The sequence below is a fragment of the Quercus lobata genome, chromosome 2 (assembly GCF_001633185.2).
Source record: "Quercus lobata isolate SW786 chromosome 2, ValleyOak3.0 Primary Assembly, whole genome shotgun sequence".
Taxonomy (NCBI): Eukaryota; Viridiplantae; Streptophyta; class Magnoliopsida; order Fagales; family Fagaceae; genus Quercus; species Quercus lobata.
The window spans coordinates 9,570,207-9,582,234 of record NC_044905.1 but is presented as its reverse complement, the minus strand read 5'-3'; the positions used below and the strand labels follow the sequence as shown (position 1 = coordinate 9,582,234).

General features: G+C 31.0%; 1 protein-coding gene across 1 annotated transcript; it reads right to left on the bottom strand.

Moving 5' to 3' along the window:
- Positions 1-10,275: 10,275 nt before the first annotated feature.
- On the bottom strand, positions 10,276-11,786 carry LOC115974386 (bZIP transcription factor 44-like). Its single transcript, XM_031094724.1, has one exon. It carries the CDS (start codon positions 11,108-11,110, stop codon positions 10,637-10,639), a length of 474 nt encoding a protein of 157 aa, XP_030950584.1. The 5' UTR covers positions 11,111-11,786; the 3' UTR covers positions 10,276-10,636.
- Between the last annotated feature and the right edge of the window lie 242 nt (positions 11,787-12,028).

Below are 12,028 nucleotides of genomic sequence, written 5' to 3'. Positions count from 1 at the left end.
AAAATGAAATGCTTTGGTTATTTGAAGTCCGTTTGTTACATGTGTTTAAATACATATTTTTAGTTTTTAAATAATATTACACGTATTTTTACACACCTTTTCACCCATACGTATTTCTAAAAAAATTAAAAACTGTTATTTAAATACACGTACCAAACGGATCTTGATTTTTGAGGCCATGAGGGTTACATTGCCTTTGGCAAGGCCATGATATAACTTTGAAGTTTGAGCAGATGTCAGAAAATCTTTTAAAATCATATAAATAGTAAAGGATCATTTCAAGGATTTACGTCAAACTTTATAAAAAATTTAAAATCTAAAGGGTTCGTTTGGATTGAACTTATTTTTACTGAAACTGAAAATATGGTAACAAAATAATTTTTAAATGTGTGAATAGTATCGTGGGATCCGTGAACAGTACGTGAACAGTACATGAACAATGCATGAACAGTATTTTTTTCCCTTGCATAGTAAAATCATGTGATATTATTGTTCATGCGCAGGGAAAAAAAATGTCCGAAAACGCATAACGTAAACGCCACATTCAGTTGAATCCAAACGGGTACAAAGTATATATTTTTTTATTTAACATGAATCATCTATGCATTATGAAAGATCTGTATAGGCTTGTTAGTGCTTTTAAACAAAAATAAAGCCAAGGTCTGCCTCAGCTAAATTATGTACTTTTTAAAGCATAAACATATTTTTAAATAGGAATATAAACACAACCTAAAATGATCTAATCACAAAAGAGAAAAATTCTACAAAGTGAACATTAACACGCATATAATCACGTAAATGAATGTTGACCACGCATTTACGCACGTACATTTTAACTAAGGTTATAACTAAGCTTAGTTTAGCTGAGTCAAGCGAAGTCAAGTATTGAAAATTCAAAATTATTCATTTAATTTTATTTCAAATATGAGTCGAATTCGATTTGATCATTAAATTATATTACATGTTTAAATATTGTTTCTTCTATTTTTGCCAAATAAGCATGAGCTTATTTATGAGTTATTTAATTAACTTTTTTTTCTCTTATATATAATATAACAAACACTATGGGTAATTTTTGTCTCTCTTCACAAATTTATACTAATAATTAATAATTAAATTTATATTTAAGTTCATTACATGAAATAATTTTTATTTTTAAACCTATAAAGATTAAATTTATCAATAATTAACATTGAATCATTAAAAATTATATTAAAATTTTCGTATAGACTATTTATATTTTTAATAAATTACAAATCACTGATATCTTTAATTTAATCAATAATAATTTTTTTTTAAAAAAAAATTGCAGGTTACGAGAACCACCACACCGACCATACAGAATATATATATATATATATATATATATATATTATTAGTCACACTTTCACCTTTGCTTGTTTATTGTTGTATTAACTTATTTAACTCTTGTGAGTGACACCATTGACCAAACTCACTCTTTCAAATATCAATATATCATCCCCACGACCTTTACGTACAACATTTAAGCCATTTATAACTGTACTGACTTTCCACTAAACTCAGAGTCAATTAGATATACAATACATAGTTAAAACGACAGCTAGCATTCCATGATGTATGTGCGTGCCTTTTCATTAATGGTTTGGCACGTGCTCTCGTCATGCATGTCCCAATTTCATTGTTATTATATATTATTAATGTCTCTGCAACTTTTGTTCTATCGTGCAACGAAAATCCATACATGAAAAGGTTAAAGGTATATATGGCAATTGGCAAATGTTTCATCATCCTTTGCCTCCTCTTTATAGATATTCGTTAATTAATCATGTTAGAAAAAAAATATATACATTGTCATACCTAAATTTACCCACTAATTCCTTGGTTATTATTGGTTACTGGTTATAATCCTACCATTTCAAAATATGCACTCTCACATTTTTAATTAGTGCTTTGAGTTTAGTGGCTTTTTTTTAACTCCCGTACTCCCAACTAATTTTGATTTCATAGGTCACCTAAGGTTAATAAAGGCACTCATCCATGGTGGGTGGGTATCAATAGATAATTTGAATATTGTTCTTACCTCGTAGCTTATACATCAACTCATAATTTTAGGTCAAATTACAATCTTGTTTCATTAGTTATATCTAATATTTTAATTTCATCTTTAAATTATCGATTGTTCTTAAAAATTATATCACATGTTGACGTATTAATTTTGACATGTTAAGTAATATATTTATATTATAAAATGAAAATATATGCATTGTTAACATGTAGATTTTGAAACTATATACTAAAACTAATTGGTATCAAAATATTTCGTTTCAATAGAAAAATTAAAATAGGTATTGAAAAGGAATTTACAACATTGATGTGAAGCCCACTCAAGCTGGTAAGAGGTCAGCATCAGGCAAGTGCAAGACTTGTTTTTTAATATTATGAATAAAATAATTAGTTGATATGATATACAAAGTAGTCAAAGCAAGAAAGAAAAAAGTGCGGATTGGTTGATGACTTCAATTATAATAAAGAGTTAATGAACTTAATTAAGACTAATTAAGCATATTTGTATTGCGATTACAATAGAAGTCACATTAAAAAGAATGGTCATGTTAATGGATGTCTTAAGGGAAATTATTAATAAACTATTATAGGAAAGTTTTTACACAAATTTCATGAAAAATATAAAAAAACTATCAAAAAAAAATATTTCCCATAAAAAGTTTTTAAAAATATATCCTAAACTAATACCCTTAGAGTATCCATTAACATTTTCCTAAAAAAATAAAATAGTTTTTTCAGAACGAGTTTCAACTTATGGTATTAGCTTCTGATAATTGTTCATCATCATTAGATCAATTAATTGATTTTTTGTATAGAAGGGGATTTGACCTTAAATAAATAAATTTTATAAGTTGAGCTAACTGAAATCTAATTAACATTAAATAATACTATAATGTGAGTAATACTAACATATTTAAATTCTGTTCAACTAGACAAGAAAAAGAAAAGGAACAAGAAATATTTGTTCATTGTGTTCTGTCTAATCATCCGCAATGTTATAACATGATGCAGACCTAAACTCCTAGACTGGATAATTATAATATCATAGCTAGGTTTAGTTCATGTATGCACAGAGATTATAAAAACCATGCACACAATTTATAAATATGACATATTAATAATGCAAAGTTGGTCTTCTTCATCGAGCATTCTCCATTGACGTGTGAGCTCGTGAGTGTAGCACAAAAAAGATAAGAAGAGGAATTGACCAACATCATGTTATAGGGAGTATATTTTATTATTTTAGTGCAAGCATATATAGGGTTAGGTGGATATTAATAAATAATACGATATATCTTTTTTTTTTTTTTTTGATTTGACGATATATCGTAATTGTTCTATTGGTAGTTGCAACTAGCAAAGAGTGACTGGAGATTTATGCAGAAACCCAAATCAACCCATGTACAATGAACCAAGGAAAAAATTATTGGCGTATAATTATTTATATTTCCTATCTTAAAATTTGTCTCTTTTCGATTTTAATTATTGTTTAACTTATCATCATCATGTGACTGAGTATCCTCACTTTAACGGCACTGAAATTGATGGGAACGGCACTGAAATTGATGGGAGGTGAGTGGCTAGCTGTGAGCCCGTGAGATTAAATCGTGTCAATATGTTAATACCGTACATTTTGGAATGCCTTTTTTCATCTTTTTTTTCTTTTTCTTTTTTTTTTTCACCTTTTAAGAACTTAATATTCTATTCATATTGTCATTTATCATCATATTAAAATATTAATTAATTTTTAGTGTAAACGATAATAAAATTTAAAATTTCTTATTATACGATAAATTTTTTTACTAATTTAACTAACTTAAACCTACAGGAATGCCCAAGTTAATGTTATCGGCCTATACCCTTTGGATTTTAGTTTAAATCAATTGTCCATGAAAAATATTTTAAACCACAAAAACTTATACAATTTCTATCATAACTCGTCACGTGGCGTGTTATGAGTAGTAAAGTTGTACAAACAAAGTTGTCATACCGTACATTTTGGAATGCCCTCTTTTTCTTTTCTTTTTTCCCTTTTTTTCCCCTTTTTAAGAAATTGATATTCTATTCATTGCATCTGTTTATAATGATTGTCATTTATCATCGTATTAAAATATTAATTAATTTTTAGTGTAAATGAGAATAAAATTCAAAATTTCTTATTGAACGATAAAAAACTTTACTAATTTAACTAACTTAAACCTACAGGAATGCCCAAGTTAATGTTATGGGCCTGTACCCTTTGGATTTTAGTTTAAATCAATTGTTCATGAAAAATATTTTAAACCACAAAAACTTATACAATTTTTGTCATAACTCGTCACGTGACGTGTTATGAGTAGTAAAGTTGTATAAACAGAGTTGTCGTTATGGATAATCTTTTTGTTGCAAGGAAATTGATTGTATTCACCAATTTTTATTGCTACTTATTATAATTTATTGCTATACTACACCATGATTAATGCATTATAAAAGTTTTATTAAGAATGAAAGTGATATTACCCAAATGACAATAGCTAATGTAAACCATTGTAATAATGTTATATTCCTTTCTTTTTTTTTCTTTTTTTTATACAAGATAGAATTTTTACTCTAACCTAATCAAAGTGTATATGTATGTGAAGCTCTCTCTTATAAACTTGAATCCCGGCCCTTGCACCCCATACCCCACAAGCATTTATACTTGTGAAGTAACCACCATACCAAAAGTGCACGGTGGTAATGTTATATTCCTAATACTACTTCGTTTATTCACTCATAAATCATAGGTTGAAACTCTATCTCTAAAAAAAAGGTCTACTCATTCATCATTGTCGCCTTATATAAATTCACGGCCCTAACTCTTATAATAATAACTAATCTTTTCCCATGCGTTATTCTTTTTTTAAATAAAAAATATATAATATTTTAAATTCATAATCTCAAGTTTTTATAGTTTATATACAATGTGTGTGCTAACTTTTATAATTAGATTTTCTTTTTCCCTTTATGTTTTAACCTATTTTATCCAATCTTTCAAGTTGAAAGGTGACTTTATTAAGTCGGAGTGTTTGTGGTGGTGTTAGTGAGATTAGAGTTTGATTAATAGTTTTAAATTTCTCAATTTATCTATATTTCCTAAATATGTCATTCTCATATCATTTTCAATTAGGTGATAGGCTTATTTTTTGAAGTATAAAAAAGCAGATACTAAATAATTATATTGAATATATATAGCCTCTTTATATATGCCCCCTTTTTCCAACTAATAAAAAAGATATAGTTTAACCAAGTATAAGATATAGTTTAAGCATAAATCATATGTCTTATTTATTTGAAGTTTTTTATTTTTACTTTAAAAAAAAATTTTTGCTCTTTTTTTTTTTTTATTATAAAAAGTTGAAAATCTGGCTTAAAAAAGATGTATGTGTGTGGCATGATTAGTGGGAATAGAATTCGATTTTTTTCACTCTTTTTATTCAATTTTTTATATATTTTGAGAATGTAGTTTTTTTTTTTTTTTTTTTTTTTTTCATGTAGGCATATGTGTTGGGTTGTTAATGGGAATAGAATTTGATGTGCCATTTTAAGTCTCTCTTTTCTCTTTCTTTCTTTTTTATAGACAATTGGATTTAAGTATATGACATATGTAGCATGATAATTGCTCTTTATAATACCAATTGATCTAAAATTCACAGTTTTATTCTAATAATAATTATTATTATTGTAGGGACACAGTTTATTCAACGGCCCAAGAATGACGTTGGGCTCGTAAATAAAGGACCCTAACAATATGATTTGTAGAGAGTGGGCTTGAAAGGCAAGACCTTAGCCACAGATTAACGATTTAGTTGGTATTTCTGTGGAATATATAGGTGGACTTAGCTTGACTAGCTAAGCCTCTCATTAGAGTGAGATACAGGGTTTAAGTCCTCGGACAGAATCCGAGGAGCTCTGTACCCTTCCCTTTTTCTCCCCTTTGCAGGATTTTTCCTCTTACAACCGGGCCTTCCTGTTTTCTTTGTTTTTCTTTTCCTTTTATACTAGTGTTCGTTTTTTCTTTTAGTGTCCACGTGTAAGTTTTACTTTCTGGGGTGCAGGCCTGTCCGGCCAACCCATACCTAGAGTGGTTGGGGGTTGTTGGAAAAGTATAAGGGCATGGTTTGGAGTATGGGCTTGTCAGATGCAGGATTCTGTATTACTGTATTGGCGGCTTTTTCCCTTGCCCTGCTCCTGTACCGATTTTGCCCCCCTTTTTCCAGGTGTTTTATAAGGTGTTGAGCATAAGATCGTCCTTGGCCACGCCCTCGTGCCCTTCTTGGACTTTCGTTTGGTGTCCTTGGCAACAGATCTCCTCGGCTTAGGCCTTGGGCCCAAACGTAGAATGGGTCTGGGCTATGAATTATCAGTCCCCACAATTATAATAATAAGAGAATAAATGTCATAATAATATTGATTTATGAATTATTTTTAAAATATTTTATAAAAAATAATAATTAATTTTTATAACAGCATAATAATAACAACAAGAAAGTTTCCACGTATTTATTAATTTTTATTTATTTTATGAATTGGAATATTTTTAAGTTCAATGGGAACTTTCGCTGCTTTTTAAAGTTCTCATATATCATTGCAGGTTCTCTCTCCTCTCTTTTTGTGGACTTCAAATTCCGTGCTTAACGTGGAGATGTAATTTCCTAAAGCTGACTTGACATCAAGCGTGACAATTTTATGCAACAGCTGTTTTTTTTTTTTTTTTTTTTTTTGAGAAGAGCTACCTCGAAACTGATAGCCAGAAATGAATGCTGTTAAGCAATAGCTACGAGTATGCTGTTTATTTCTCGTGTCCACCAGTGAAAACCAGTCATTAACAGCAATAATCACAACAATATATATTATAGAATAACGTTCACAGCAAAGCATGTAAATAAATATAGGTTTAATAACTTAAAAAGTAATTTATTAATTTAACAACTTATTTTTACAATATACTCAATATTAATAACTTTATTTTTTTTGATAACTCATTTAAAATAATATAAACAACTTATTTAAATAATAATAAATAGCCACCGCAAAAATCAACACAATAGCAACAACCACCTCCGTCACCTCCCCCGTCGCCCCACCAACCACAACCACATACTACAATAAAAATAATAAAAAAATACACCCACCTGCAACCTTCCTTTTTCCATTTCTCAACCCGCAACCACCAACCATAGAAAAAAAAAACCCACAATTTAGCCAACCTTCCTATAAGGATTGAATTTGAATTGAACATAGTATAGGATTGAGTTTTAGCTCAACAAGCCCAAATAATGAATTTATAGAGCGTGGGTGAAAAAACTAGTTCTACTCCAAAAGAAAGACAATAAAAGTTGCTGAATTAAGATCATTAAACACAAGTAAAATAAGAAAATCTGTCATCGGCACGGCCTGAGAAGCTTATGTTATAATGTCTTGTTAATGAACTAAGTTACAAGAGTTCACCGTATTATTACAAAGATTTCTTGATTTTTTTCGATCCTGCTCCTTTAGGCCACCTTCTCATACTATATATTACAGTCTTGGTATCATCCCTCCCATACACGTGTAGGTTAGATTCTAGGAACTCCTTCTTGTCTCATCCAACACTTCCCAAAACCATCAACTAGTAGCTGTAAGGCTGCTTGACCACTGTTCAGGTATTACCTCCACATTAATGCGGTCAGAGAGTTAGTTGGGAGGCATTTAATGTGGAGATAGCAGATTTTGAAGATATTTGTTGCCTCCCTTTGCTCATCCCTTATCCAATGTCCAACTCTTAGTTGTAATGCAACCTTGAAGGATGTCTGGGATGATAAGACATTCTTACTGACCTCGGATTTCTGTTTCCGAGATGACTCTCCTCAGACGTATTTTTGACTATCACATACAATCTTTATTTCTTCTTTTTATACCATTCCCATTATAACCTTATTTGACCATCATCGGATTGGTTGATATCCTCAGATTGGGCCATAGGCCCAATTCATACAATTTTAATAGTACCTTCTAAATAATTGGCCCCCACACTTCCCATTCTACTTCTCAACTACAACCACAAACACAGCACAACTTAATAGAAATCAAACAAATCGACCCACAATCGAGCCATTAAGGCACAGTTACTGTGACCCATGACCCACAACCCAACTGGCCAAATTGCCCCACGAACCAATCGAAGCACAGTCACCCACAACCTGCGAACCAATCGAACTACAAGATATTGAAGAGACCCATGGCCACACCATTGAGCACGACGACACCTCGCAAATCACAAAATCGACAACCCCAAACCCATGAATCCTATCTCCATGCCAATGCCCACGAATCTGATCTCACCTCAACGTTGATGCCCGCAAATCTGATCTCACCTCAACACTGATGTCCACAATCTAATTTCACATGGGCGGGGGCTGGAGCTAAGAGGAGAGAGTAGAGGAGAAGTGAGAGAGGAGAAAGAAAAGAAAAGAGAGAAAAGAAAAAAAAAATATGCATGTGAAGCGAGAAGTGAGTGTGTGGGAAATAAAAAAATATTTTTTGTTATACCGTCCAACTACAGTAGGCTACTAGAGATAGCAGCCCACTGTAGCAATCACTCAAAATTTTTAGCTTTACCTTCTTTGCTGTAGTGTGTGTTTTTGATGTTTTGGTTGCTACAATAACTATTTAGTCATTTTAGCAACCTTATTCTGAGTGCTCGAATATTTTAACAAAAATTAGGTCAAATCTCCTCCATATTTGCTTACCCAAACCCTTTTGAGAGATATGCATCCATGCTTTAGAAAAAAAAATGTATAGGTAAAAAAGCATATAGCTTATGAAATTTGGGATGTGCTTGGTTTTATGGTTCATTTGGATTGAGAGGGAGGGAGGAGGAGTAGAGTAAAATTAACTAAAAAAATAGACTAATATCTAGTCAATTTTATTCTACTCCCCTCTCTCCCTTAATCCAAACAGATCATTAGAGTTGAAAATATTAAACTCATCTTAATATATCATACATAAGTGCAATACATGTGCAAAACAAAAAATAGAATGAAAGAAATAGCCTCTAAAAAATTGGAAAAATATTTTGTATTAAATGATACCATGTTATTCATATCAAAATCCAATAAATGAGAGATAAGTATGCAAAAATAACTACCCACTAACACGTATTTCAATTGTTAGTGGGTTAGTTATTTTTCGCTGATATGTCTCACATTTATTGAATTTTGATACCGTTAACATTGTATTGTTTGATACCAAAAATCTTTTTTAAAAATTGAGGTAAAAACATAAATTTGTCAATTTTTATATTTATATTTTATTTTTATAGGTAGTTAAATAATGGGAAATGGGAGGTCTGTTGTGAACCACGGATATAGGACAACACAAAAATTTAAAAGTGTTAAAGCTGAAGGAAGGTGCGTATGGTTTGTTTTGAATATGAAAAAAATGTCTGTATAGTGTATACACTTCAAAACAAAGAGAAAAGTCAGTGTAATTACCTTCTCAAAAAAAAAGTCAGTGTAATTAATTTCATAGAACTGAAGGAGAATCAATGCAGTTTTCCCATGGTCTTGAATACTATTATCAAGGATGGACCCAAAGCTGGATGGGGAGTAGGGACCATGGTCCCCTAGATTTTTATTTTTATTTTTTATATATATAATTTCAAAATTACATCCAAAATAATTATACTTAGCCCCCCTAAAAAAATTAAAACTTGATAAATAACCCCAATAAAAAAGTTAAGCATCACATTCATTGTAATTAACAAATTTTCCTGTATTTTGTAGTAAAATTTATTGTAGTTTTGGTATCTATTTATTATGTTATTGATGTTGTACTCAGCTTGTTTATTATCACTCCAATTTGTAAGCTTTTAGTAAAAATTAGTAGTAACTTAAATTTTTTTTTATTTACACAAAATAAATACTAATTTGTATTTTTCAAAAAAAGTGTTTATACTTTGGCCAGCTAAGTTAAAATATTGTTTTGTGCCTACCATTCTACCTTATAATGGCTTCTGTATTCACCAAAAAAAGTAATGGCTTCTGTAAAGTCTAAAAATGATATCCGGGATTCTATAATCACAAAAACAGAGAAATCATATTTCCCGTACTCTAACATAGATATGGACAACATATAAAAATAACAATAATATAAATCATATCTCTTACCTAATTTATAAAATAAAAAAAAAAAAAAAAAAAAAAAAAAAAACCTGCTGCATACAATTCATGAAGATTAATGGAAATATTAATTAGTCCAGCGAGAGACATCATACATAATAATAAGCCCTTTAACACATAACTATAGTGACCCATTTACAAATTCTACACACCCAAGAACCCGGTCACCATACAGGACCGTACCATTCTCGCACAGTTCTCCTAGCTAGGTGCTACTAATTATAAAGCTAAGACAGATTTTTCTTTTTTTTTGGGATTACAATAAAATAGCTCTCTATTTTCCTCACCATTCATTATGACAATATGACCACGAAGCATGACCAAACACCACCAAATAAGGGGAGAAAAAAAAATGCAACCATAAAATTGACCCATTTTCTATCTTTTTAGGCCCACAGTGATGATGATGATTAATAATGAAACATATCTGCTGCAGAAGCCATGATGGGTTGGTTATGATAGAGCAAGTTCAAGGGGTCCATGAAGCTATCAGCTGAGGCAGCAGTTGTGTTTTGAAGAGTGCCGTACACCCCACCAACACTGCTTGTTGTGTTGATGAAATTCAGGATCCCATTAAGAGACTCTAATCTCTGACTCAGTTCCACCACTTGAGCCCTCAAAATTGAATTCTCAGCCTCAATATTCATGAAGTGCTGGGTGGTGATTTTTATGCTTGTGAGGATTTGGTTATTGTCCTTGCTTAGCTGTGTCACTTGCCCCATCAGATCATCCAAGTGCTTTTGTTTTCTCATCCTGGACCGCCTCGCTGATTCTCGATTGGATTGCATTCTTTTCCTTTTTCTTTGATCCATTAAAACCTGCAAGTCTCCCTCAGACCCTGAGTTTTGGTTTGGGGTTGAGGAATTTCCACTAGAGGAAGCCATTTTTTTTTCTTTTTCAATTATTAACACCAAAGAGAGATTAAGATTCAAGAAAAGTAAAGGTCTTGAAAATCCCAGAACAATACTAGTAATAATAATAATAATAATACTTAGCTAATTTGAGATAATACTATATATATAGCTATATTATTATATAAAGCTCAGGCAGGAATGAAAGATGGTTTATGAAAACACATAGAACCAGTAGAGGAACACAACAGAGAACGATTGAACTAAATGGGTCCTGCGTCTGAGTGAGGAATTGATCATAAACCCGGAACGGAGAATTTCACTGAGAACTGGAGACATCAATCTCAAACATTAACAACAATATATTCAGCATCAAGATTCAAAGCAAGAACACAGTTTTCTTTAGCAGATCTAAGCAAAAGGAAGAACCTTTTTGCTGTGAGGAATGGAGATTTCCAGAGATTGGCTATCTGGGTTTTTGGTATTGAATCCAAAACCCAAGTTTTAGCAGACAAACACAGAAATCAAAACCTTAAAAAGAGTTGGAACACAAAAAGAAGAGGTACCAACAAAAACAGAGCAAAATAAGCAGAATTTCCTTTAATTCAAACCAACAGAACCTCAGATCTTACAAGAGGAAGCTAGAAGAACAGAAAAGCTTGAAACCTATAGAAAGGAAGGAAAAGAGAAGAGGAAGAGGTTGATGAAGGTATTGAGAAGGCAATATATAGAATAAAAAAAGAAGAAAGCGGGGGGCAGAGATTAATTATAAAAAAAAAAATAATAATCATAAAATGAATAAAATAAGCAAGAGAAAAAGAAAAGTTAAATTTAAAACCTTCAGCTTCTAATTCTTCTAATTTAGGTATAACAAATTAGATTCTATGGTTTTAAAATTAAGACTAAAAATATTTAGTAAAAAAAAAAGATTAAGACTAAACTCTAACCAAT